Source organism: Musa acuminata, unplaced genomic scaffold (genome assembly GCF_036884655.1).
Source record: "Musa acuminata AAA Group cultivar baxijiao unplaced genomic scaffold, Cavendish_Baxijiao_AAA HiC_scaffold_373, whole genome shotgun sequence".
In the NCBI taxonomy this organism is placed as follows: Eukaryota; Viridiplantae; Streptophyta; class Magnoliopsida; order Zingiberales; family Musaceae; genus Musa; species Musa acuminata.
This window is the reverse complement of record NW_027020626.1, coordinates 1-27,638: the sequence shown is the minus strand read 5'-3', so window position 1 is coordinate 27,638 and position 27,638 is coordinate 1. Positions and strand designations below refer to the sequence as shown.

The 27,638-nt window shown below is 41.2% G+C and overlaps 4 protein-coding genes, 1 non-coding gene and 1 pseudogene across 9 annotated transcripts; 4 read left to right on the top strand and 2 right to left on the bottom strand.

The window, feature by feature from the left end:
- Positions 1–1,995: 1,995 nt before the first annotated feature.
- LOC135658240 (serine/threonine receptor-like kinase NFP) lies at positions 1,996–3,010 on the top strand (annotated as a pseudogene).
- Positions 3,011–3,436: 426 nt separating this feature from the next.
- LOC135658238 (4-hydroxy-3-methylbut-2-enyl diphosphate reductase, chloroplastic-like) lies at positions 3,437–9,631 on the top strand. The gene is made up of 10 exons (XM_065176103.1): positions 3,437–3,788; positions 3,909–4,105; positions 4,603–4,782; positions 4,865–4,996; positions 5,080–5,154; positions 5,230–5,335; positions 5,417–5,511; positions 6,715–6,900; positions 7,017–7,103; positions 9,233–9,631. The coding sequence occupies exons 1-10, from the start codon at positions 3,545–3,547 to the stop codon at positions 9,296–9,298; spliced, it is 1,368 nt and encodes a 455-aa protein (XP_065032175.1). The 5' UTR covers positions 3,437–3,544; the 3' UTR covers positions 9,299–9,631.
- A 643-nt stretch (positions 9,632–10,274) lies between these two features.
- On the top strand, positions 10,275–14,925 carry LOC135658237 (putative pentatricopeptide repeat-containing protein At1g19290). 2 transcript variants are annotated; one of them, XM_065176101.1, is made up of 4 exons: positions 10,275–13,488; positions 13,563–13,640; positions 13,828–14,036; positions 14,726–14,925. In XM_065176101.1, exon 1 carries the CDS (start codon positions 10,396–10,398, stop codon positions 13,294–13,296), a length of 2,901 nt encoding a protein of 966 aa, XP_065032173.1. In that variant the 5' UTR covers positions 10,275–10,395; the 3' UTR covers positions 13,297–13,488; positions 13,563–13,640; positions 13,828–14,036; positions 14,726–14,925. The 2 variants fall into 2 exon arrangements, with proteins under 2 accessions (XP_065032173.1, XP_065032174.1); XM_065176102.1 differs by having other exon boundaries at positions 13,752–14,036.
- Positions 14,926–16,943: 2,018 nt separating this feature from the next.
- Positions 16,944–17,017, bottom strand: TRNAV-CAC (transfer RNA valine (anticodon CAC)). The gene has a single exon. It is a non-coding gene; the product is annotated as a tRNA-Val (tRNA).
- Positions 17,018–17,070: 53 nt separating this feature from the next.
- LOC135658236 (70 kDa peptidyl-prolyl isomerase-like) lies at positions 17,071–22,408 on the bottom strand. 4 transcript variants are annotated; one of them, XR_010505272.1, is made up of 16 exons: positions 22,111–22,408; positions 21,900–21,986; positions 21,032–21,286; positions 20,846–20,926; positions 20,659–20,739; positions 19,665–19,859; positions 19,312–19,398; positions 18,988–19,163; positions 18,781–18,903; positions 18,530–18,676; positions 18,323–18,450; positions 18,127–18,247; positions 17,786–17,866; positions 17,561–17,699; positions 17,269–17,391; positions 17,071–17,192 (listed from the first exon to the last, which is right to left on the bottom strand). XR_010505272.1 is itself a non-coding variant. In XM_065176099.1 (15 exons), exons 1-14 carry the CDS (start codon positions 22,334–22,336, stop codon positions 17,580–17,582), a joined length of 1,908 nt encoding a protein of 635 aa, XP_065032171.1. In that variant the 5' UTR covers positions 22,337–22,408; the 3' UTR covers positions 17,194–17,391; positions 17,561–17,579. The 4 variants fall into 4 exon arrangements, 3 of the variants coding, with proteins under 3 accessions (XP_065032171.1, XP_065032169.1, XP_065032172.1); XM_065176099.1 differs by lacking the exon at positions 17,071–17,192 and having other exon boundaries at positions 17,194–17,391; XM_065176097.1 differs by lacking the exon at positions 17,071–17,192 and having other exon boundaries at positions 17,194–17,699.
- A 3,838-nt stretch (positions 22,409–26,246) lies between these two features.
- LOC135658239 (U-box domain-containing protein 30-like) lies at positions 26,247–27,635 on the top strand (the record flags this gene model as incomplete). Its single annotated transcript, XM_065176104.1, has 1 exon — positions 26,247–27,635. A coding segment is annotated over exon 1 (579 nt), but the record flags the coding sequence as incomplete, so codon positions are not given.
- Between the last annotated feature and the right edge of the window lie 3 nt (positions 27,636–27,638).

The following is a 27,638-nucleotide window of genomic DNA, read 5'->3' as shown; positions in this document are numbered from 1 at the left end:
TGATGAGTAAATAAATTCCCTAAGCAGAAAGAAGACAGCGTTAAACGAAGTGCAGCATAAAAGCTTGCAACAAATCAACCAAAAGCCAAAGGGCATGTGATGTTGGGAATCTCTTCTGAACGTTAGCTCTGGAGATTTCACGTGAATTCATTTAAAGGCTCGTGCAACATTTGACGGGACAAGGCAGGATCTACCGATCGCCGGGCAGTATGTTCTGCCATGTCACGAGGACACGACATGCATTCGCCACTGAAATAATTGTCCCTTCGGCATGAACCTGTGGACCTGTGAATGTCATACCACAGGACGACGAGGACACACATGAGTTCTTTCAATGTTCCTGTGTGTTTGTCACGGTTCTCTCTTGTCTCTTCTTTTGTATGCCCCGGGGTGGATTATTATCATCATCATCATCTGGATATAGCGGGTTGGAATATTAGCTGTATGCATCTGTTGGTGATAGAAAAAGTTGATGAACAGATCTTGTAGGATCTGAGGATACCTCTACATCAGGTCTGTGAGAGGTCACACTCTTAAGGTGTGATTAGTTCAGTCAAATCTCAATAGGACTTGGCGACAGAGTCAATGTCCTAATCTGAAACACATGTATTGTTTTTGTCGTGTCAAGAGGGATGATGAGAGATAGCCATCCTTCATTTGTCACCTCTCTACCTGCCGCTTAAAGAACAATTATGGAGGGGTCAATCACAGAGAGATCATGCATGCAACACGGTCACAGATGATCCCAGCTGATATCTTATTCAGGATTCTACTGTTGCGCACTTGCACTAGGTTATCAGAGATGAAGGATTTGAGGTCATTCAGTGCAATATGTTGACCAAATCACAGCTGAAGGGGCTCTGCCGACGGCATATGCAAAGGAGAGGACGACAAAGAAGAGCATCTTCCAAACCAAGGTCAGGACAAAAACCCTAAAAGCTTTCATATTAAATGCCTTTGAAAGCGCCGTATCGACAACGGCGAGCTGACCTTTTCATCGACTACATCTCTCTGTAGTAACAATTAATCTCACCAAACAAAGCGTCTCAGCTTCCATGGAGTTCTCTCCCGTGTCTCTCCTTTTGATCCTTCACTTCTTCCTACCTCTCCATGTTAGCTCTCAGACCATCAACACCAACACCACGCTTTTCTCGTGCTCGTCGAACACCTCCATGTCCTGTAGTACTTTCGTGTTATATCGGACACAACCGGAGTACACCGACCTCGGGAGCATCTCCGATCTCTTCGGCGTCAGCCGCTTGTCGTTGGAGGAAGCCAACGATCTACGATCCGAGGAAGTCACGCTTCCAGCGGATCAGCTTTTTGGTCGTCCTGTAGCATGTGGTTGCACCGGGAACAGGTTCCTTCTGCCAACATCACGTACACGATCAAGGAAGGGTGATAACTTCTTCCTGGTTTCGACGAACGCGTTCGGCAACCTCACAGATTACCATCTTGTCGAAGACTTGAATCGACGCTGGAGCCAACGTCTCTGAGGCCCGGCCAGGAGGTGATCTTCCCAGTATACTGCAAGTGTCCCGAAAAGACCCAATTGGATCGGGGCATCAAGTTCCTCGTAACCTATGTGTGGTCAGCTGAAGATACCGTCTTCCAACTGAGCAAGAAGATGAACTCTTCAAGAGATGCCATGGAAGCTACTAACAACTACCGAAACTTCAGTGCCGCAGTTTTCCATCCGATACTTATTCCGGTGCCGGAGAAGCCGCATCTTCCTCTGCCGCTTTATAACACTACCCCTCCGGCTGTTGATCGCAGCAGCAAGTCAATAGGAAAGCCATCATCGTTTCAACCATTGCTTGGGGCTGCTTCGGCCGTGGTCATTTGGAGCTTGTTGCTACTCGTCTGCACCAAGTTTTTGCCACAAAACTCCAATAATAGCACAAGATCTGCTGCTGATCTTCTTACGCGTAACCAGTCCATGAGCAAAGGAAAGAAGCTGTTGGCTGGAGTCTCCCAATTCATAGACAGCCACTCATGTACGAGATCAAAGATATCATGGAAGCTACTATGAATCTGAGCGAGGCTCTCCGGATCGGCTCTCTGGTTTATCAAGCCACACTTAACGGCGAGTTGTATGCTGTGAAGCAGGCAAAAGGTCATGTTGCAGAGGAGATGAGATTTCTCAGATCGTGAACCATGCAAACATCATTAAGCTGGCAGGATTCTCCATTCATGAAGATGGGCGTATCTTCTGGGTCTATGAATTTGCCGAAAATGGATCTCTGGACAAGTGGTTGTTCGCGAACCCTTCCTCCTCGAACTCCACCTGTCACCTTTCGTGGAGACAGAGACTGAACATAGCACTGGATGTCGCTAATGGCCTTCAGTACTTGCACGAACACACAAGGCCGAGCATGGTTCATAGAGCCATTAAAACCAGCAACATTCTTCTTGATGCTCACTTCAAGGCCAAGATATCCAACTTCTCGATGGCGAAGCCTGCAACCATCGGAATAAGACCATCTCGAGACGTGTTCGCTTTCGGTATAGTCCTACTGGAGTTGCTATCGGGAAAGGAGGAAGCCATTGAAGCCGCTGAAGTTCGTGTTCTATCGAGGGAGATAAGAACGGTGCTGGAAGCCGAAGAAGAGAGAGCGGAAAGGCTGCGGAGATGGATGGATCCCAACCTGAAAGGCTTATATCCTTTGGATGGTGCCATAACCTTGGCAACCATGGCGAGAGCATGCACTACAGAGGATTCCACCGAAAGGCCAAGAATATCTGAAATCGTTTTCGGCCTCTCGGTTCTTTCTCAGTCATGCACTGATCCATTCGAAAGGGCATCGATGATGACCAATTCGGGGGAAAGACTCCCGATAAAGGACATAGTTGTAGCTCGTTGATTCTGCAAAGAGATGAGATTTGTTGTTATTAGTATTGACCTATTCGACAGGAAGAATTCCTCGTGTCTCTCGCGGGGACTGCATCCGTCGACGTGTTGCATGATGCATGTATCGGATCGGATCGGATCATTTAATGTTTGCCTTGACTTCTGTTGGCTGATAAATGTTTCATGTCACTGATTGGGTCCCGCAGATAATGTGTACCACGTTTTAAGTCGTGGATTACGTCGGAACATGAAGCACAGGTTTTTCACGACATGGGTGCAGCGAAAGTCATGTCGTAGTCCGATTCGTGACATTCTCCAACAGCACTGTACCACGTGTCGATCTCGGACTGGCAGAGTAGAAAACCACGGTTGCCCAACCTGACACGTAGCCGGAGATGTTCCTCCAATGAGATCGGAGCCGTCCCGTGGGGGTTCCATTCCCGGCTCGAATACTCCGCCGACCCGTTAACCCGCTCTCTGGAAAGCACCAAGTACGCTACTAGGCGACGAAACGGAGCCGATCGAAACCCGATAGCCAGAGAAAAAGGAGGAAGCAATAAAACGTTTAGGAAAAGCCTCAGAAATTTCGAGGTGGCAGGCGAGCGGATAAATGGCCAACGAGTGACGCGCGACATTCCGCACCCGACTCTGTTCGGCGCATCGGCCCCATCTTCCTCTGCCTCTCTTCTTGCGATGGCGATCTCGGTGCAGTTCGCGCGGCTCTTCCCCGGCTTCGTTGTTCCCTCCAGAGTCCGATACGCGACTGGCGCTAGGCCGTCGCTCATCGTCCGCTGTGACGGCGGAGGCGGCGCCGCCATCGAACAGGACTTCGACAAGAAGGCCTTTCGCCATAGCCTCACCCGAAGTGAGAACTACAACCGCCGCGGGTTCGGCCACAAGGAGGAGACCCTTGAGCTCATGAATCAGGAGTATACCAGTAAGACACGATTTTGCTGGAATTTCGCCTGAATCGGCGTCTGCTCGGTCGCGGGCACAGAAGCTGGGGCTTGTTATGTGCTTCTTATTTTTAATAGGGATTAGTGTTTTGGGACTGCAGGCGATGTGATTAAGACGCTGAAGGAGAACAACAATGAGTACACATGGGGCAACGTGACGGTGAAGCTGGCGGAGGCGTACGGGTTCTGCTGGGGTGTGGAGCGGGCTGTCCAGATTGCTTACGAGGCGAGGAAGCAGTTTCCTGAAGAGAGGATATGGATTACTAACGACATCATCCACAATCCGACGGTCAACAAGGTTTGGAATGGATGCAAGTTGATAACTCGTTCATAGATTCAAGCTCCGTTGTTGGAATTCCTGTGTTTCAAACAGTACCTCATAGTTTATATTATTGTTAGCATGCTTTAATCTTTCATAACTAACATAGGAGTTGCAACTTGGAAGAATTATGAAGTCCAATCTAAAATCCCTTTGCTCAAGCTCATGGAAAAAGAAAAACAAAACAAATTTCTGGAAATATAAAATATGGAAACTCCTCTGCCTTCAATTCAGTCCTCAACAAATTATGGTGGTTTTAAAACCCAGAAGTAACATGCATCACAATCTACAATTGACATATCGGTAAAAAGAAATCTTGATTCATTATAAACTTGTTAGTTTTGCAGTCTTAGAAAATCTTGACAAGCTAACTATTAGTTTTACAGTCAAAAAGGCGTTTGACATATGCTTCTGTGTTAATTGTGTTTTCTGAAAACTTTATCTTGAGATGAAAATACCCTGTTCTAATGCTGCAGAGGTTGGAAGAGATGGAAGTCCAAAACATCCCTGTTGATGATGGCGAAAAACAATTTGATGTTGTTGATAAGGGTGATGTCGTAATTTTGCCTGCTTTTGGAGCTGCTGTTGATGAGATGTTTACCTTGAGTCAAAAGAAGATTCAGATAGTGGATACCACTTGTCCATGGGTTTCAAAGGTAATTTCCTCTTAGCAGAGAATAAGAGAATATAAATTTTCAATATGTTCTGCATATATAATATGTCTTACTTTCCACAAAGGTCTGGAACACTGTTGAGAAGCACAAGAAGGGGGATTATACTTCAATAATCCATGGTAAATATTCACACGAAGAAACAATTGCAACTGCCTCATTTGCAGGGAAATACATTATTGTGAAGAACATGACTGAGGTACCAATTCCCTTAGCTGATTATCATTATGATATAAATTGTATATATAAATACGGTATTGAATATAACAACTGCCAAAACAGGCAATATATGTATGTGATTACATTCTTGGTGGGAAACTAGATGGGTCTAGCTCAACAAAAGAAGAGTTTCTCCAGGTATGTTGTACTCCTTTCAGATTATTTACATGAACAGAAGGCCAATTTAATGATATGTTCATGTGAATTTTTCAGAAGTTCAAATATGCTGTTTCCCCAGGATTTGATCCTGATGTTGACTTAGTTAAAGTAGGCATTGCAAATCAGACTACAATGCTCAAAGGTGAAACGGAAGAGATTGGTGAGTTAGATGCATCTAATGCTTACTAATTCCTTCTACCTTTTCCTGTTTCCAGTCAGATATAATGCTTTGAGATTTCAGGTAAATTGGTTGAGAAGACCATGATGCGAAGATTTGGAATAGAGAACGTCAATGAGCACTTCATTAGCTTCAACACCATTTGTGATGCCACTCAGGTAACTTTACTAAAATCTCTCTCTCTCTCTCTGTGAGGGGTAACTTTCCTGAAATATGTTGTGCTGATGTGGTAGTTGCTCTAGCGATAAGGAACTTGTGCTAGATAATATTAACCGACTTTTTCCCAGATGCCTAGACAAAGGCTTCATTATGTTTTTCCAAGGAAGCTGGGTATGTGGCCTATAGTTTTCAAGTAAAGACAACTAATTGGTCAAATGAGCATGAGATACACATGTTATAGCCAGGATACAGCTTTGTTCTGTGTGGATACAATATCCAGGAATGGCCATAGCTCAGATATTGTTCGACAACGTTGTGCACCGATTTGGCTTGTTGCAGGCCTAGCTCCAGGGATACCCACTAGGTCTTGGATTAAGCATATGGTTTGTTGCAACTTCATATTTTTGGTAAGGTAAATGATGATAGGTTAGTTAATGTTAACAGTGTAAAAGATTTTTACTGTACTAAGTTAGTTCTGCCCCTTTTGAGGATACTTTTTTAGACTCTGATATCTCAGGAGCTTTCTGCAAAACCATTGTAAATATATAATTAAATATTAAATAACATACAAATTTATTTATATACACAATAAAGTGGTGGGTTCTATGTTGATAAACATGTCACCAAGGTCTACCATACCGAAGCGTACTGCCCATACCGGGCGGTATGTACCGATCCGACAAGTTACCGGTACGCGGGCCGTCCGGTACCGTTACAGTGCTACAGTATTATACTATAGCGCTACTACAGTACTATACTGTATCAGTGTTACAGTACTATACTGTATCACTGCTACAGTGGTATAGTACTATACTGTATCACTACTACAACATGAAAAAAGTATAAAATTATTCGGTACACTAGGGTGTACCGCTCAGTACGCCCTGATGTACCGCCCGGTACACCGGTACCGTACCGTACCAAGCCCGGATCGAAACGCCGGTATGGTACGGTACGGCGAACCTTGCATGTCACTTTCTTTTTTCCTCTCAGTTTCTTGTTTTGATACTCAAGTATTCCTCATGTTGTTAGATTTTACATACCTCTTTTATAAGCAAGCTGCTATATATGATAAGTAGCTTTTTATGTGCTAAAGTAGATATGATAAGTACTGATACCTTTGGGTTTATACAAGAGACAATGTGTTCCTTTCTATCACTGATGTTGCCTCTGCCCCTTACAAATTGGCTTGCACTCATCAGGAAAGACAAGATGCTATGTACAAGCTGGTGGAAGAGAAACTTGATCTCATTCTGGTAGTTGGTGGATGGAACTCCAGTAATACTTCACATCTACAAGAGATTGCAGAGCTCAAGGGAATTCCATCTTATTGGATTGACAGCGAGCAGAGAATTGGACCAGGAAACAGAATAAGTTATAAGTTAAACGTAAGCTTTATGATTGCATGCTTTATTAGATCAATTCTACTGGATTCTTTATTTGTATTTTGTTTAGAAACTTCTTTCCTTGTTTTAGTTATGACATTGTCTATTTTTGTTAACAGCATGGAGAGCTTGTTGAGAAAGAAAATTGGCTGCCTCCTGGTCCAATAACAATTGGAGTGACCTCAGGTGCTTCTACTCCCGACAAGGTAAATTTGACGAACTTCATCAACACATGTAACATAGCCTGTGATTTAGCTGTTGAAGAGTTATTTGGTCGGACTAATTAGGAGAATTCCTGCATTGGAGTCTAACAGTGTTAGAGGTATATCAATTGCAACAAATTGCTCATTCTCATAAATTTTATTAAGTTTTGCAGTTTTCTTGCTATTTCTCCAACCTCCATTCAGGTATGCTGTTTTCTTTCCTCACTCTTGGCATTGTGCTGTAAGATGTGAGGTTTAAACAGCTCAGCCCATGAAATTCTGAAAGATGTAGGATTCTTAGTCAGCAACAATAGTACATGGGCCATTTAGGAATTGTCATCCTGCTAAGGGATCAACATTGTATATTATCTTCCCTGGCCTTTTGGTAAATAATGTATTTTAGGCATACTCAAGTGGTGATCTCTTTTAGTTTTATATGTGATGTAAACTTATGGGACCCAAGGAAGAGCATTTAAGTCTAGAAGGTCAAAAGTTCCCTAGACTAATAGTGATGATGCCTGAACTACAGTGAGTGAGAAAGTTTTGACGGTTGACTAAAATGCTCCTGTGTTTTGTCTTGGTCGTGCTTCATATTCATATTCAACCATCTGATAGAAATTAAACACAATTGGAGGTTACTTTTCCATTTACCAGTATCAACAAAATATTAACTGCTATTGAAAAAGCAGTTTATGACAGTCCTATATGGTGACACAGATGTTAATTATTCTTGTTTGTGTTATTGGTTCTAGTCTATTGTCATGGTAATGCCTTGATGTTTCTAATTAGGACAAGATAGGTTGCCCTTTCATATAGTTCTGGAAATGGGTTTCAACTTGTAGAGGTTATGCAAACCATGATCACTGAATTCTAGAATATTGCTTTTGTGAGTGAATTTTTTTTCTACCATGTTCATCTACCTTGTCTAATGGGAAATATCCACTGAAATTGTGTTAGTAATTAATGTTTTTTACTTGGGATTTATTAAATATCTACAGGAAAATTGCCATATATATCTTTCACTAATGGTGGTACATTTGTAGTTTGATTGATTTACTCCATGACTACTTGATTTATTTTTCACTGGGTTTGTTGAGATTGGAAGATTTTAGCTTGAGATAGGCTTTGCATATTTAAGCTATAGGTCTAACATCTTTGGATTGTGGCTCTAACTAATGGGCTTACCTCCATTTGAGCTTTCGATTATTCATCCGTCTTATTTAAAGACATGCCGAAAAACTTTATTTTATTGATTGTTCTCAAATGTCATTGTTAGATATGAGCAAATTCAATTATCTTATTAGATAATTAATCTCTTTGACTTCCGAATTTGGAGTTGCCTGGGACAATTTCAGCAATCTTGGAAAAACTTAACATTATTAGATTTGATACCATTAATTACTTGAATCATTAGATTAAATTATGGAGTAAAGAATTATACAATGCTGGAGAGGCACTTTTTGGCTGTATCTTGGAGATCTATCCTTTCTATTACTCTATCAGGAAGGGGCTTGTGAAAGTCAAAGCAACCTATCCCACATGATTTGAGCCACATATCAACTTGACAAGTGAACTTTAATGATATGGGAACATCCTAATTAAGGAACTCCCAATAGTTTACTTGATCATAAAGTTGCAAATTCTTTGGATCCAAACAACCTTTCAGAGAAAATCCTAAATTCTAGGTGTATCATAATTTTATTAATTTGCTACTAAAGATTCTATTTCTTGGTTAGGAACTTTATGCCTCCTGTAAATGGCTTCTGTCAGTTACATGCAGATCATGCATAGATATGTTGTAGCAATAGGAAGAGAATAATGCTCTCCTGCAGTTAAAAATTCCATGAAAGGCCAGAATTTTGCTGGTTGGTTGGTGCAATATTGGCTATCAGAATTGAGGAAATCATATCATCCTGATTAAAATTCCAACACTTCTTGGTATTCCCTTCTTTTAGGGTGTTTTTTCTCTTCTGAGTTAAGATGCCCTTCATCTCCAGCTTTCAGCATTTCATAGGCCAATGACTCCGAGCTGTTCTCATTTAATTGCCTCCCCAAGTCTTACTATAGTATTAGAAAAACCTTAAAGGACATCCTCGAGTGCCTCTCTTAACATTTTCATGTGCCTCAAGCAGGTTGTGGAGGAAGCACTGGTCAAAGTATTCAACATTAAAAGTGAAGAAGCCCTGCAGTTGGCGTAGCTCGAGGCACGACAAGAAGCAGCTGTTGCTAATAGAAGCGACCTGCTTTTCTTGTACAGGATCAGAGTGACGGCAATACAAAGGTGCATTATATCAGACTTTGCAAAACCTCGATTTATAATGAAGTTGATGTGTGTCTATGTTGATCAATGACACTGGTAATTGCTGAGACTTTTACCAGTCGACTTCCAAGTAACCAGCAAGTTCTAGTGGTAGAAGAAGTTTACATGATTGTTGAATGAAGTGGAGGCAATGGCAGCATATGCTTCATACTGAATTATAATCACATGTTTCACCCCAGTACTTTGATCTATATTATTTTTTGCCTTTGAATTGTGGATTTGTTCCATGAAGATGTTGTAGTGGTGTTAATGGAGTAACTTTCATTCATAATTGCTGTAGAAGTCGACTATGAATTTTCTCGATATCAAAATTAGATAATACTCGGGATATAAATTCGACTGGTATATATAAGTTGAAATTTTGAATCCTCCATTCATAGTAAAAGGTCTTTATTTTGATAAGTTGATTCGATTCATCGATATTTTACTAAATATTGTACAATTTTTTGCACCATTCTATTGTGAAAATCATTAATATTAATTCCTTTCGGATGTATCAACTTGAAGTCAAAATATACTTAATAACTTGAATCATTATGATATTTTTTTTCAAAAGATTGATGCTTAGTTCAATTATGGCTCGATCAAATCACAATCGACTTTTAATTTAGTCGAACCAATTAAAATCTGATTTAATCGTCACCTTAATTGTTTCTGATTCAATTATCCTTTATTCCTTTAAACTCGAGCTGTCTTTGGCTATTTTAAGTTCGACGCTAAACATCACTACCCAAAGATCAACCGAGGCGGGGTCCACTGGTTCGTACGGTCTCAGCAGCGTCGCCGAGAAACAAGCATTTCTCGTAGACCTCCGTCATTTGTTTGGTTTGGCTGAGCGGGTCGAAAACCCTCCAAATAATTCGCGTGTTTAAGAAGCGGTTGAGCCACGACGCGAGCCAGAAAGCTAAAAACGCCGAGCAGAAAACATCTCCATCCCTCGCCTCCACCTCCTAAAACCCTAATCGATGCCCCTCCATGATCAAGCACTCCCTTCTCCCTCGTCTACCCTTCGCCCGTCCCTCTCGATCTCTCGCTCGCCGCTGGCCGATCCACTCCGCCCCTGCCGTCGTCCAGTGGCGAGCCAACAGCCACACCGGCATCAGTCGAACCGAGCTCGTCGATCGAATATGCCGTATCCTCACCCTCCAGCGCTTCCACGCCATACCCAAGCTCCCCTTCGACTTCTCCGATGGCATCCTCGACGACGTCCTCGTGAGGCTCCGTCTCGATCCCGATGCTTGCCTGGGATTCTTTAGGATCGCACTGAGGCAGCAGTACTTCAGGCCCAATGTCGAATCTTACTGCAGAATCGTCCACATCTTGTCTCGAGCGCGCATGTTCGATGACGCGAGAGCATTCTTGAAGGATCTGGTGGCGATGACGAGCTCCGCTAGCTCAAAGACGTCGGTCTCTTTTGTATTCGATACGCTAGTTAAGGTTTACAAGGAGTTCTCGTTCTCACCGACGGTATTCGACATGCTCTTGAAGGCTTACGCGGAGGGTGGATTGAAAAAGGAGGCTCTTTTCTTGTTTGACAATATGGGCAAGTGTGGATGTAAGCCTAGTCTGAGGTCTTGCAACAGTCTCTTGAGTACTTTGGTAAGAGGCGGGGAGAGCGACACGGCAGCTCTTGTATATGAACAGATGGTTAGGACTGGGACTGGGATTCTGCCTGATGTTTTCACGGTGTCCATAATGGTTAACGCTTACTGCAAGGACGGAAATCTACAGAAGGCTTCGAATTTTGTAATGCAGATGGAAAGGAATGGCTTTGAAGTTAATCTTGTGACTTACCATTCACTGATCAATGGGTATTGCAGTTTGGGCCAGACAGAAGCTACCTTAAAGGTGTTTGATCTGATGTCTCAAAGAGGCATCGTTCCGAATGTCATTTCATATACTTTGTTGATTAAGGGTTACTGCAAGGAAGGTAAGGTACGAGAAGCTGAGAAAACACTGGAGAACATGAAAGAGATGCATGGTTTAAGTGCCGACGAAGTTGCTTATGGTGTGCTGATTAATGCCTTTTGTCAGACAGGGAAAATGGATGATGCAATTAGGATCAGGAATAAAATGTTGAGTATGGGGCTAAAAGAGAACTTATTTATATGTAACACAATGATCAATGGGTATTGCAAGTTGGGAAGAATTGGTGAAGCAGAGAAATTGATTAATGATATGGAACTTGGGTACCCGAAACCAGATTCCTACAGTTATAATGCCCTGTTAGATGGTTATTGCAAGAAAGGTCTTATGAGGAACGCATTTAAGATTTGTGATAGGATGATTATGAAAGGAATCAGAGTAACAGTTCTTACCTATAACACACTCTTCAAAGGCTTTTGTCTGGCAGGCGCTATGGACGATGCCCTTAACTTGTGGTTTCTAATGCTGAAAAGGGGTGTAGCACCAAACGAGATTAGCTGCAGTACACTATTGGATGGGTTCTTCAAATCGGGCAATTTTGAACAAGCCTTAAAGCTTTGGAATGATATGCTAGCTAGGGGTTTTACGAAGAACCAAATAATATTCAACACGGTGATAAATGGCTTTTGTAAAACAGGGAAGATTGATGAAGCCGAGAAGATTATTCAAAAGATGAAAGACTGTGGATGTTTACCCGATAGCATTACATACAGAACACTGATTGATGGTTATTGTAGAGTTGGTGATATGGGGAAGGCTTTAAAGGTCAGGGATGAGATGGAAACTTTAGGATTTTCTCCTTCCATTGAAATGTATAATTCTCTCATTTCTGGAAACTTTGTGGCTAACACTTCTGACAGGGTTGATGATCTTCTAAAGGATGTGCATGAGAAAGGATTGGTTCCCAACATAGCCACATATGGGGCTCTGATTGCTGGCTGGTGTAAAGAAGGAATGATGGATAAGGCTTTTGATGCTTATCTTGAAATGGTTGGTAAGGGCTTACCACCAAATATATTCATATGCAGTGCCCTTGTCAGTGGACTTTATAGACAAGGTAAGATTGATGAGGCAAATGTCCTATTGGCAAAAATTGTGGACATTAGAATGCTTCCAGATTTTGAAGCTTCTGATAAGTTGCTGAATCATGATGCAAAAAGTACCTATATGCACAGAATCACAGATCTCTTTACTGAGTATGCAAACGAAAATCTGCAGCCTAACAATGTCATTTGTAATGTCATTATCTGTGGACTTTGCAGGTCAGGAAAGGTTTTGGAAGCGAAACAGTTTTACTCAAACTTGTTGCAGAGGGGGTTAATCCCTGACCATTTTACTTACTGTTCTCTTATTCATGGCTATTCATCAGCTGGCAGCGTAGATGAAGCTTTTGAGTTAAGGGATGAAATGCTCAGAAAGGGTCTTGTTCCAAATATTGTGACGTACAATGCCCTCATAAATGGTCTTTGCAAGTCTGGAAACTTAGATAGAGCAGTTAATCTTTTCAACAAGCTGCAGTCGAAAGGTTTAGCTCCTAATGTTATTACTTATAATACATTGATCGATGGATACTGCAAAGTTGGTGAACTAACGGAAGCTTTTAAGTTTAAACAGAAAATGATAGAGGCAGGAATTTGTCCTAATGTTGTTACATATTCTACATTAATCAATGGTCTGTGTTGCCAAGGGGAGATGGAAGCATCCATCAAGCTTCTAGATCAAATGATTGAGAGTGGTGTAGACCCTGATTATGTGACATATAGTACACTGATCCATGGTTATATCAAACGTGGGGAAACGCAGCAGGTTACAAAACTATATGAAGAGATGCATATTCGTGGGCTTTTACCAGTGTTTGCTTTCAGAGAAAACACGAGTCCAGCATCTGTAACTGTAAACAAAATGCAGCTCGACTGCTCTAGACCATTGGAATGTATCGACACATTTTGAAATTATCTCATCTGTTGGAAGGATGAAGCCAAGCTTGCTCCAGATTCTGCATCTGCAATAGTCGGAAGGTGCTGCCTCATGCTATTCAGATCCGGAATTACAGCTGCAACATAACAAGTGCAAATGTGCTAAAACATTCATTTCATGTTCTTAAAATGTTTTATTCTGTTCCATGACCTTCAGTTGAGCCAGGTACATAGTCATTGTTAGTTGTTCTCTTCTTCCGGATCACTGTTTTAAGCTCATTTTGATTCTTTTGGTTTCAGGAGACTTTGGGTTCACTCTTTTTTAAATGCTTACACAGCCCATAGTATAATGGTTGCATTGGTCCTAAAAATTATGAGGTACTCCACCGAGTTAATTGTTTGCACATGTTGCATATACTGGTGTATTATTCATTCCTTTTCTTGTTGCAATTTTTATAAGCGATGCAGCTAGAATTTCTTTGTTTTCAGTGTAAAATTATTTCACTCAAGACAAGGAGTTGGTAGTGCACAGACAATATGATGAAATTATATATACTCCCTTCAGGGATTTTGGAGCTGGAAGCTTACATGGCTTGTAGTATGAGTGAAACATTTTGGTGTATCTCCATATCTTGGGACTCCATCTCTGAACTTTCTTGTTCTTGCTGCTACTTGAAGCATCACAATAGATTGATAGAGCCATCAGGGACAGTTAACCCTGCGATGAATGTGGTATCCAAAGAATTCAATCTATTTGACTTCATTTTACTGGAGGTATGTACAGCATTCACTGGTGCACGCTTAATTTGTTTCATCTTGCTTTCTGAATTAAAAAGGTTATTCATGCTAAGTGTTGTAGTTTGTTCATATCATGCTGTGGAACATTGTTTACCTAGGAGAATTTGTTGATTCCATTTGTTTGATTGCATAACTCTTTTGCTTTATTATTGGTTCTATATTTTAGAATGCTTTCTTGCTCTTCTTCCCAGCAGCTTCTTTTTCATGGAGCAGATAGTAGGGGACGGACACAAGAAGAGGGTAGACGATTAGTAAAGAGAAGAAATCAGTGTTACCTAGGCCATCCAGCCTAACAAATTAGCCCTTTACACTAACAAAAGTTTACTACAATGAATTGGAAACCAACTATATATAAGCCAATAATGTGTAGGAAGGTGTTGGTTTCCAATTCATTATATATATAAAACCAGCCCTTGAAAATTTGGACCCTATGCATTGTTTTTGTTTTGTGTGCACTGATATGATAGGAAGGTCGTCCGTCGGCTTCTAATTCATTATATTATATATATAAGCCAGCCCTAAAAAAAAGTTGAACCCTATGCAGCGTTCTTGTTTTCAAGTCCAATTGATAAGCAGCTATATGGAAATTTTTTACTGAAATTACTTGTTTTGAATTAAATTCGTTTACTGAAATTCCAAATAACAGAGGTTTTTTTTGTTTGCAGGTCTCAGGAGGTTTGGAGACGAGGTATTGGAGGTCCTACTTATGATCTGATGAAGCAAAATTACTGCAACAGGAAAAAGAGAAAAGAAATCGACCTGCTTCTTGTTTCTACTACACTGAATTGTATATTCAGTCGAGTCTCGCTATCCGAGCACAGCTCAGTTACAGAACATGCTGATCAATGCATACATACTTGCGGAAGTGATCTGATTCTTGCAACTACAGTTTGGTGCATACATACGGACAAATGGATCGGGAGAATTATGAGGGAAGACTGTTGGATGATGGTTGAAGGAAGGTTTAAGAATTCCTTTGTAATTATCGATAATTTTCTATTAATATAGATTAATTATTATAAATAATGTATTGTTTTATTTAAATTATTAACTTTTTAAATATAGGATTATCTAGAAAATGATGAAAATTATTTTTTTTAATCATGTGGACAAGTTAAAAATTTTACCAATCAATTAAATTATTAATTAATTTATTAATACAATTTTTAGATAATAAATAATTTAAAATTTATTTTTAAGTATGAATCATAAAAAATAAATAGTATATTTTATTTTTAAAAATAAAATTTAAACTATTTATTTATTTTTCGGAAAGAGTTTATATTTTTTATACAAAGGGGTTTCTCCTTCCTCGTTGAGTGTAGATATTGAAGAGATTACCCGAGACGATATTTGAGGAGAGATAAGATCTATTTATTATTTTTAATTAATTTTAATTTATATTTAAAAAAATTTTAATATTAGGATTTGTTATAATTTTATGATTTAATATAATGTTTTAATTTTTAAATTTTATGATTAATAAGTAATGATAATTAATTTGTGATGTTAGAATGATTATTTGATCTATAATGGTATCATAAGTTTAAATAAATTTTAAGATTGATTTAATTATTAAATTTTTTTTGAATTAATATAAGAGTTTTAATTTATTTAATTAATGTGTATTTTTTTTTATGATTTAATTAGTTTTAAATTTAAGATTATGAATTTTAATTATTTAATTTATGTATTCGAGTTATTTTTAATAATTTAAAATATTAAAATTTAATTTAATAAGAAAAATTTAATTGGGATCTAACTTGAGTTAAATTAATTTGGCAAACTGAGACGACGTAGTTCTTGTGGTCAAGTATGATCTAACTTAGGTGGTCAAGTATAATCTAAGCTCATGTGATAATGTGTGGTCCAACGTATGTGGTTGGATATGATCTAACTCATATGACTATGTACGATTCAGCTCGTATGACCAAGTAATAGTCAACTGATATAATAAGGTACGACTCAATTTATATGGTTACGTATAATTCAGTTCATTGTTGCATAATTTAATCCATTATCATGGATATAAAATTATAAATGAGATGTTTGATATATATATATATATATATATATGTAACTTTTGATTTTGTTCATGTATAGTACGTAGAGAGCTTGCACTCGACTCGGTAGCTTTAGTTTGGTTGATTTTTATGATCATTTCAATATTGTAAACGGAGGTTATGTGGAAGCACAAAAATATGTCTTCGTGCGCGCATCAATTCATGAATGTCTTCGATGGTGTCATGGTCAAAGGCAATGATCCAATCCTCTGCTTATGGTGCATGCTTAGGATACTGCACAGTACTAATATTATGATACAGGAAAAAAGAAGAGCATTTTTATTTCCGCCTCCCTTTTTTTCTTCTTTCTTTCGTGTGTCGTTTTCGTCCGTTACTATAACTGGTCGGTGGACATTCTACTGTTGATTCGTGTATTCATGCTAGAGCTTCACCATGTAAAGAAAAGATATTAAGCCTAGTTTATGACCACGAACAGTTTCTATTATTATTATTGTCTTAATTTACAGTAATCACAACATTTCCTTGTGATTCCCACGTTTATGTTGGTCTGTAGCAATTTTATTCTGTAGATTATCATTTATTTTATCTGCCACTCCTATGCGTCACTTTATTGCTCTGTCGATGCTTTTAAACAAACTGCTAATAATAAACCCGTGCTTACTACTATTTTCCTTTATATATATATATATATATATATATATATATATATATATTCAGATATTTCGGAATTATAATAAGACGATGCAACTAATAAGCCTAGTCAACTATACTTAGCACGTGGATTTTGATTTCAGTTATTTATGGATGTCAGTCGGGTCTGATACGTCGGCCGTCCGTGCAACATGATCGATAAAAAAGATGTCTGAGCCCGGGTTCGAACCGGGGACCTCTAGTGTGTGAGACTAGCGTGATGACCAACTACACCACCCAGACGTCGTGTGGAGGGGGACTCGAGAATCGTATTAAATATTTATTGAAGAAATCAATATACCTGACGGCCATGCCCGTGGTTCATTTGGTCACTCCCGCATCTACGGCGATACGATCCTCCACGAAATCGCAAGCAGCGTTGATGAGCCAAGTGAAGATCGCATTTTGCAATGTCCGTCTGAAAAGGAGGACATGATGAATAAGTAGCGCTGATGCACCATGTAAAAATACAGTATGGTTTCTACGAGGAATACCAAAACTTAACCAACGTATCTAAGGAACCCTGCATGGGAGGATAAGTTCCTGGTCCGAGGTGAGTTTTCGGCGGGTTCTCTTCCACCCCCAGGGACCAATATTAGACCATCATCAGCGTCCTCCTATTAAGACCAAGATACACAAGCAATCAGTATATATCAATATATCGGACTTCTGTAAGAATCCCCCCTCGACGTTTTAAACAGTCCAGGAAGGCGAACATGGGACGAAACGATAATGTCAGGCGGCGCCTCAGTACGCAACAACCAGCACTGTCTACTGCTATCCTACCAAGATTGCCGCAGGCTGTTCACCTCCCCCCGGAATCTGCCATCTCCCTGTCACCGGCACAAGTAGCATCCACCACCTCCATCGCCTGTGTTTCCCTGTCACATTTTACTTCTTTCTCTGCCAATTTGCGCTCACATCTCTGCATGACATCAACGACGTTACTGCATCAGTTATAGATATTTCTTATAATCTTTTCACGTAGAGTCCTCCAAGCGTGATCATTACCATGTAGTTCTCTAGATTGGATGCCTCCACTTTGGCGCTCCCCTCCCTCTCTTCACCTTGTGGCTTCCCAACCTTCAGCTTCTGCAAAAGAGAAAATGACTTGCAGCAGCTTATCATCTTTTCACATTTGCTCATAGAAATCGAACCACTTCCAGGCCGACAATAAATGCAGGAAGAAGAGAAACCAACCCAGATGTTCTGAATTCGAAAACTTGGATATTCCGGTTGCTTTTCTTTAATTTGACAAACTTATCACATTATATGAAACTAAATAACACAGAAAGCGAATGACACTGAGAAAACCTCTTACAATAACGAAAACAACTCCTCTTGGAACTCACCTTCACCATCACATCTGCATCTTTTCTCGTCCATTGGAACATGTTTGCGTACAACTTTGCATCTCTTCTATTCTTCTCTGCTTGAAGCTGTTTCAATGCCATCTGTAGTGACTTCACCTCCCTGCAAGTTTGTGCAAAAAAAGATGTGCTAAGATTACCAATTTCCTGTAATTGGATTATTCTAGTGCCTACTAACTTGTTCTTTGGGTCGAGCTCTAATGCCTTCTGAATATCCAACTTAGCTAAATCCAGATCAGCAGCTTCAATATAAGCTTGTGCTCGCCTGTACAGTGCCTTCACGTTGCAGAACTCATTATCTAGTACCTAGAGGTGCAAAGAGTTGTATGCATAAAAATCAAAGATTGCCTGATAATGTCACATAATGTATTAAATTGGCTTTTACCTGTGAACATAACCGAATAGCTCCCTGAAAGTCCTTCAGTTTTAGGCAACATGCTGCAGAATTCAACCAGCACGAGATTCTCAGAGATTTCACTAGCTTTTCCTCATTATCCTCAAATGTTCCTTCACCATCAATATACCTAGCAGCCTGAAAATTTGATGAATTAATCTATTGAGACAAGAGACTTCTCCACTTACAAGAGAATAATTATCATTAGTCCAGATATTATTAGCCACTCATCACTGAGCTACCTTATCATACTTCTTTGCAGCTCGTTCAAACTTCCCGTTCTTGAAAAGATCATTGCCTGAACTTTTTGTGCCTTCAGCAGCTTGTATCTTCTCAAGACCAGTCATCTCCCGTATGTCTTTTTCCTGTGGTTTGGAAAGAAGACACAGTTACTAGTAGTTTCACCACACACTCAAATAACACCTTCGCCAGCTTGTCAATATTGTCACCTTTGTAAAGTCTAACAACTCCACCACATATATCAAAGTTGAACTTGAAGGAATTATGGTTGCATCCCGCTTAGCTTCGTCATTTCCAAATGCATACTCCGGTTCTATAGTCAGTTCAGATAGTTCACCCTTCAACATTGTTGATACAGCACGATCTAAACCAGCAATAACCTGTTCTGTACAGCAAAACATGGGGCATCAGTGCAAGATATCTGAAATTACAAGCCAGAATTTTGTAACCATAATGTGTTAAAAATCAATCAAACTTTGCACATTTCACAAAGAAAACGTGAATGAAATGAATTGACTTAAAAATGATCTGACCTTCATCAATTATAAATTGAAAACTTTCTCCATCAAAGCCTACTTTCTCAAAAGTAGTGCCACCTTTGAACATGGCAGTATACCTAACTGAAGATGAGACACATTCTGCATAAGTCCACAATCCTCAAGCAAGAAGGTAAATTAATAATCAGATAAGTTACATTTCTGAACATAATCAGAATGTGCATGCAAGTATTTCAAAGTAATTGTAACCAAAAGATGAGATATATAAAAACGAGAGTATTCTATGTGGGAGAAACCAAATGATAAGCTCTACTCTGAACAATATCATATCTCAAGTCATTAGCAACTTCCATAGATTATCATTATTGGAAGTAAAGATGAAAACTGACCACAAACGGTCTCCCCGCTGTTCGGTGTACGGAGACCTTCGCCTGCTCTCAGAATCTTCTTCAATACCTTCATATCACCAGTAACATCAACAACAGGCTTCAAAGATACTAACTCAACTTCAATATTCAACACGGCATTTGACGGAATAGCAGGTAATCCATTAATAGCTTCTCTCCCTGCTTCTCCAAATGCATCTAGAGATGGCTATCATCCAAAGGTGAGCTTAAGGTAGATGTATGATCAAAATTAATGCAAAAAAAGGAATATCTGACAGATAAATAAACATCAAGAAAATTACAGTTTAACCCAGGTTTATAATATGTTACTTAGATATTAGACCACAAATTAGTGGAAACCTTGTGCACTGGGCCATCCTAACCTGTCTATGCTTTCCCTGTCAGACACTTAAACTAGCTATTACTCACCTCATCTTGGAAATTTTAAAATTAGAACATAAATACCTACTAACTTCATGCATCCAAAAACCATTCTTGTCTTACTAATACAAACTCTTTGTTTCTTAACTACCGTAAATGACCTAATTAATGTCCCATAAATTTTTTTTTTTATTTAAGGGACACCAGTTATCACGCAAAACCTCCATGCCTCTCCCCTCTTTCATGATCATTATAATTAGCCCTTCAAGAAGTAGAGCAACTAGAACGAGCCAAAAAGGTTCCATCAAAATGTGTGCAACCCATTATTCTAGCCATGACAAGACAAAAAAAAGTTAAAATACATAATTAAATGTCAAAGTTGAGTTTGTGAATGCAGTTATCATGCTTTGTCACAATGATTTGGTAAGGCTAGTAAAGTTTTTCTTACTAACAAGCAAGAACTAATGCAATCTACTCCAAATTCCCATCTAAAATGAAAAAAACTAGTGAAGGGGTGTAAAGAGTGGCAAAAGAAATTTAACAGTGATAAAAATTGAAAATGCATGCCCAAAATTCATTCCAAAGCATCAGAAACTATCTTAATGGTCTGACATACATTGTGGTTGAATGGTGACAAAAGCCTTCTCCCCTCTTCTCATGGTATTCACAATCTTGGGTAATGCTGGACACAAATGCCCTGCACGATGAAACCCATTAGATTTGGTACAAGAATAGAACATGCTGTCGGATCTGGTCTAAGAATAGAAAACACCAACAAAAATTAAATTCACAATTATAGACACCTTGATTAACACAAAACTCAAATCCTCCTTCAGGAGTTTCTGCAACAATCGTGCCATCAAGCAGCCTGACTTGATACTTGACTGTGCAGTTAGAAAAATGAACCAATTAGAATAGGAAAGAACATAGATACAACATTTAACGGCAAAGCAACTAACATTTAATAAGCTAGAGTTTCCTAAACATACCTGTAACTTCATCCAAATCTCCTGTTTGCCTATCATCCCCACCTGATAAAACTTTCTTAACTATTCCACCATCCTTGCAAATGTCCATGACTGTTAGCCATGATAGTAGTTCTACCTCAAACTGCATATCAGCATCAGGAGGAACACCTTGAGCAGCAGCATGTCGATAACCAGAAGAACAAGGCAATGTAAATAGTGCCAATTCTCCCCTTTTCATGGTAATTATTCCTTGATCCAAGCCAGCAATGCCTTGTTCTAATTCAAGATAAGTGCCAATAAGTCTCGATGTTGAAGCAACATGTGGTTATTTTGAAGTCCCAAGATATTACCCAGAAACCAAACACCAACGATTTTCATTAGAACTGCATAATGATAACCAAAGCCACCATAACTTCTTTAGAAGAAAAGTTATCCAATTGAGACAGGATTCCTTTGACTTATGTTACTCATTCCGAAAATTCTTTCAGCTACATGTCATTTCTTACTGACTTGTCTTGGTGTTGAAACACTGACATGTATCCAAAAGGATTATTATCAACATTTATGAGAATGATAGAACTTATTCTAGCATGCAAATTCTAGATCTGAATAATGTTCGACCGTGTACATTGCTGACTTAACCACCAAAATTATCTTTGATATCGTTTTTGATGCGACAACCCTAGAGGCATTCTTCTTCCTAAAAAGCTGAATTAAAAACCCTGATCAAATCAATGAACGAAGAAAATGCACAAAAAATTCACAGTCCCAAAACCCTAAAACAGCTAAAGAATTATCTCATACGAACCAGAAGAATTCAAGAAAAGGACAGCAAAGAAACCCCAAAAGCTACGCGGAGTCTCGAAAAGAAGCAGCACTGCAATCTTACCACCGCCCAGCTCAAAAGTGAGAGGCTCCCCTCGGTCCCGAGTGGACTCGAACTTGCGTCCATCCAGCAATCTACCCTCATAATGAACTGTTGATTCAAATAACCAAGAAAAGGAAACAAGAATTACACCCCAGAGAGCACTCGATGAGGAGGGTCTTGATCTCTATGCCGGAGAAAATGAACATGAATGGGGAGGGTGTGATTCAGGAACCTGTAACTTCGTCGCCGAGGACGGGGGTCTCCCAGCCGCGGCCGGGCCTGAGAAGCTTCTTCCTGAGGCCGGCGCCTCCGATCTCCCTCTCCTCGCCGACCCGGAGCGGCGGCGCGGACTCGATCTCCTCACCGGGCTCCTCGTCGAGATCGTCGTCGTCGTCGACCACGGCAGCGGCCGCCCTCGCGGCGGACGCAGACAAGGTGAGCCTCGACGAGTGCGCCATGCTGTTCGCCACAAGACAAGCCTGCTTCGTTCCGCCCCTTCTCCTGTTCTCTGGAACAATCTTTGGCTTTTTGGTTGTATAAAAGAATGATTTGTGGATGTGATCATCAAAATATATAACAAAATTATTAATGATGATGGCGATTCACTCTAAATCATAATTTAAATTATATATATATATATATATATGATTTGTGGATGTGATCATCAAAATATATCCCAAAATTGATGTAATTTTGATTTTAAAATCAGAATCGTCAATTTCAATTCTACACAATTGAAACTGGGTTTAAACCACCCAAACCTAGTTTCGTTTCCTTTCTAAAATGATAAACTGTCCGATCGACTTAATTCCAATTCAGTTTAGTTTTGATTCGAATGTGTCATGCTTATTGATAGACCATATCGTGGATTTCGTCACATCAACACGACCTCCCAACCACGTCAGTGCAGGTACGAAACCTCGAAAGAAAGACGTGATGTTACATCGGACGTGCCACTAGGAATTTGGAACGACGGTCATCGTGCAAAGATCACGTACGGACAATCCTCGGGCGTTAGAATAAAAGCTCCATGTCAACATCTGGTAGGAGAATACAGGATTTTTCACATAATTTCACTGACTTAATCTTTGAAGAGGCCTAAGTCGGGATACCTTTTTCATCTTGACCTAGGTCAAAGTGCAAGAATCATACGATGACGAAGGCGAGCATACTTATTGTAGAAACTTTATGGACATCGATCGACCCCGAACTCGACCCGACCCGACGAAGATTTCATCCGTAGACTTTCTGTACAACGACGATCGGACCAAGCTGTATAGGTTCCTCGGCCACGGTATAAAAGATTCACAAACACTTATCAAAAAGGCTCAGCCTAATGGATGGACTTAAATCCGAACCCGGGCCAGCCTTACGAACCGAAAACTGAATCCGACTCGGGCACTTAATTTGCGCTGCCCACAAAACTATCCCTATTGGATCGGTCCGCACTTGAGGTCACCCTTTATCCACCCTCTTCTGCTTCTTCTTCTTCTCCCATCAATGTTGCAGGCCCCCTTCGCTGTTTCACTTTAGTTTACGGAGACGGTGGCAGCCTCTTTTGTAGCGCCTGAGGTGACGGTCAAAAGGAGCCAGCCAAAGGCTGGTTGGCAACATCAAGAAATGCTCCTCTCCGCCTCTGACCGGTTGCGAGACAAAAAGTACCACAGGGCTGCTGGTGAGAGAGCTCACGAGCCGGTTTCCATATAGATTATTTGCTCTGCCACTGTTGCCATGGCCGTGTGTGGTGCTTCTCATGATGCCACCATGTCTCTGCATTCAAGAGGGGTTCAAATGTTTTGATGTCTTTTAAGAAATGAAGCCCAACCATCCATTTAAATGTGATATGACATGACTTAATTGGTCAAATTATGTATAGAGATCCCTTCAAAATTAATTTTTTTAAATATTTATTCTTTTATCCTTCATATTTAATATATATACATAATTATTTAATATTATACTATTTTTATACTATATTATAATATTTTTGTAATACCAAAAAAACACTATAATATAGTAAAAAAAATACTATACACAATGTTTTCGTATTGCGATGCAATATTTTCTTGGTGTTGATGAAAATAAAAATATTGTGGTATAATATTTTTATGCTGTACTACAATGTTTTCTTAGTATTACCGAAAATACTATAACATAATATAAACATATTTATAAAATTATTGTAAAATAGCATTTTTGTACTACTTTATAGTATTTTATTGATATCGATGAAAACGTTGTAATAATGCAAAAATAATATTATATTTGGATTGATTCACCTGTGGATAACTCCATAGGAAAAAGGAGAAAAAAAAAGATATTTCAAGTATTATGAAAAGAAAATCCCCCTTCCAGATAAGTTTTTTTTGAAAATTCACCTTATATCTATTTCTATATATTATGAAAATATGCACATATAGACTATAATTGATGTTGCTTGTCCGACCAATGTTTTAGATTATATATATATATATATTTATTTAAACTCGAACTAATTAATGGTATATATGAAACAGTTCATCATTATGGGAAGATATCATAATGGTTGAGATGTAATGTGGCAATTCAATTGCAGGCAGGCACGGAAGGAACCTTTGCATGCGTCCTAAGGGTGGCTTTTGCTACGTTGGCCGTGTGAGCCATAAAGGAGGGAGTGACCACGAGCGTCTCATTCTGTGAGCGTGAGGGTTTAATGGGAAGGGCACGCTTTCAGGGAGGAGAGAGACGGTGGTGAGTGAGAGAGAGAGAGAGAGGGCGTTCGTGAACAACGGAGCGGTCCATTTGATTTCGACCGCTGACCCGCTTGTTCGTGGGACATGGCGATAACGAGCACGAGGTCGCTGCCGTTGTGTGGCCTCCCCCATGTCTCAAGCGCCCGGCAAAGAGCGGCCATCACCGCTTGGTCCCCTCTCGGTAACTGAACGCCATGGAAATAGTGCTCGGTGCCCCCCCACCCCCTCCCAAACGCATTTTATCGAACACCTAATGGCCATCAAAGATATAATGAACGAATGGAAGGTAATCTCCTATCATTTCACCCTTGAATTGTTCTACCTCAATCATTGGAGAGAGAGAGAGAGCTTCTTGGGTGGGATAAGTCTAATCGATATTGTTAAGTTTGCTACCTGCTAGGAATAGTTGGCGTCCATGGAGCTTCAAGCGTGTTGGTCAAACTAGGACGTGGATCGCTACTAACTAGGCATTAACTCGGGTTGCGATGTTGATGATTCCGGCCATGAGCCATCACGTCATGCAGTTAAAGCGGCTACCTACAAGGAGGAGAGAACACCGGAAAACCATATGTTGTATCAAAGATCTCGGAGGAAACAAATCAAACCTGATAGATCACTCTCACCGTGCTCCTTCCGGCGCTACATGCGTGCTTACAGTCTCGGACGGAGTGAGTTAATAGTAATGAATGGGGGACTCCAAACCTCCTGTTAAATTTGGGTCCACCGAGACCTTGAAATCTCTGCCACGGCGCAGCTCGCACAGTTCCCCGGGCCACCTGTCGCCGTAGGAGTGGCTGCAGGTGGCAGGCAAGGCGAGGGACCCGCCTCACAAAGCAGTCAAAGCCAACTGCGCGACAGGATGAGACCCGAGGAGGCGGAGCTGAGTACAGTCAAGCAAAGGCAGATGCCGAGCCTACGTTGGTCTCTTCGATCTCTCAGTCGCAGAGACATGGAGTCAAGGGAAGAAGATGATGCGGTGGCAGCAATAATACTCTCCCATCTCTGGACTAGGTTCTGAGCATTTAGCCTAATCCCACGGTCCTTTCCTTTTGTTGTGCTTTTACTGGGTAGAGGTAGAGGCAGAGGTAGAGGTCATTAAGCACCCCAAGCAAGCTCAAACTATTCGACAATGGGGAAAGCGGTGCTACAGAATGCTGCCGAGGGAGAGAGCCATGCGCATGGGTTAGTAGCAGCAGCAGGCAGCTTTTGCAGATTGTGATTCTTTTCGTTTGTTGTCTACCGGGGAATACTGTTCATCGAGTCTTTTATTGGGGGGGGGGTCTCCGGGAACACAGAGGCGCATCGATCGCACGTTGAGTCAATCACAGGTCGCGAATCCCGCGGCCTCTGATTCTTTCTTTTTCTTCACCTCATGTATTATGATTCGTGTATAGATGATGCATATGGACGGTGGTGATCTGGAAATAATGGGAACGAGGACAAAACTGACATTTCGAAATGTGGGTTTCGTATGCCCTAATCTAAAGGCGTTGTCGTAAGGATCGGGGTGACACGACTGCACGTGCAGTGCTCGGGCCGAGACGCGACGGCCACCGGCTACTCCCGGTCATCCCCTGCCCTCTTCCTTCCTCCCAAGTTCCCAGGCCAAACTTTTATGCCTCTCGAGACCTCTCTGTCTCTGTCTCTCTCTTGCTCTCTCTTTTTCTCCGCATAAAAGGAGAAGAAGGAGGGGGAGGGGGAGAGAGAGAGAGAGCAGAGCAGTCTGCAGAGTGTCTCCTCTTTTCAAAATCTCTTTTTTATGATATGTTAATCTTTAATCTCGTCTCTCTGTTCTGTGCCTCTTTATCTGCTTCGTGGTCATCGCAAGGTTGTGTTAGATCTCTCACTGTCACTCTCACTCTCGCTCGCCTCCCTCCCGTACCTCCCGCTCACAGATCTCTAACGTGATCTTTTGGACTCTAAAGGTGTCAAGTTGTTTTCTTTCTCTGTGTTTTGGAGTTCTTTGTTGGGGGAGGTTTAGTGTAGATCTCCCTCCCTCCCTCTTTTTTGCTCTCCCCTTTTATCTTCTGATCTGGGCCTTTGCTCGCGTATGATTTCGCCTTTTTAGTGACCTCTGGTGAAGGCAGCGTGTGTCTGAGAGGGAGAGAGAGAGAGAGAGAGAGAGAGAGAGCTTTAGCGGGGGAGGGAGAGAGGGGGATTTTGGGGGGTTCAAAGAAGGGGCGGAGCTCGATCATAAGTCCATTATGCTGGTTATGATGACGGATTGCTTCCTTTTGACCGGCGCCATTGAAGGCTCCCCCAGATTGCAGCGTCCAACGTCGCCTAGCGCAGAGCAAAAGCGAGCTCTCAACACCGATCCTGTCTTCTTCTCTTGTTTCGGCTTCTAGCCTCCTGCCACCTCTCTTTCCTCTCTTCTTCTTCTTCTTCTTCTCGCTTAGAAATCGAATCTTGGGATCTAAAGTTGGGTTCTTTGAGGCTCCGAACAATGCCGCAGTACCAGCAGCAGGCTTCATGGAGGCTGGAGGGCGGGGGGCAGATCATAGATCTGGAGACCGCTATCAAAGATGGGATCTTGGGCGGCGGCGGCGGGGGCCTCCCTGCAGGGAAAGATGGGACCTTGGGAGCCACCGCGGAGAAGCTCGACCTCAAGAAGATGATCGAGGAGCTCGACTCGGCGGCGCCCGAGGACGTGCCGTCGGTGTTCATCTGCCCCATCTCCCTCGAGCCTATGGTGGATCCCGTCACGCTCTGCACCGGCCAGACCTACGAGCGCGCCAACATCCTCAAGTGGTTTTCCTTGGGGCACCTCACCTGCCCAACCACCATGCAGGAGCTGTGGGACGACGCCGTCACCCCCAACCGAACCCTCCACCAGCTGATCAACGCCTGGTTCTCGCAGCGTTACCTCCTACTGAAGAAGAGATCCGAGGACGTCCAGGGCCGGGCCGCCGAGCTCGTCCAAAGCCTAAAGAAGGTCAAGGGGCAGGCCAGAGTCCAGGCCCTCAAGGATCTCCAGAAGATCGTCGTCGCCCACCCCTCCGTCAAGAAGACCGTCGCCGACTCCGGC

Bases quoted from the DNA above. Each gene is read 5' to 3' on its own strand.
- LOC135658236 (XM_065176097.1), bottom strand. From the start codon at position 22,336: ATGGCGCACTCGTCGAGGCTCACCTTGTCTGCGTCCGCCGCGAGGGCG. The intron at 18,904-18,987 runs GTGACAATATTG...TCCAAACCACAG, and splicing joins AGTTGTTAGACTTTACAAAG to GAAAAAGACATACGGGAGAT. The intron at 18,677-18,780 runs GTAGCTCAGTGA...TCAAATTTTCAG, and splicing joins CTGCAAAGAAGTATGATAAG to GCTGCTAGGTATATTGATGG.
- LOC135658238 (XM_065176103.1), top strand. From the start codon at position 3,545: ATGGCGATCTCGGTGCAGTTCGCGCGGCTCTTCCCCGGCTTCGTTGTT. The intron at 5,155-5,229 runs GTATGTTGTACT...TGAATTTTTCAG, and splicing joins CAAAAGAAGAGTTTCTCCAG to AAGTTCAAATATGCTGTTTC. The intron at 7,104-9,232 runs GTAAATTTGACG...TGCCTCAAGCAG, and splicing joins GTGCTTCTACTCCCGACAAG to GTTGTGGAGGAAGCACTGGT.
- LOC135658237 (XM_065176101.1), top strand. From the start codon at position 10,396: ATGATCAAGCACTCCCTTCTCCCTCGTCTACCCTTCGCCCGTCCCTCT.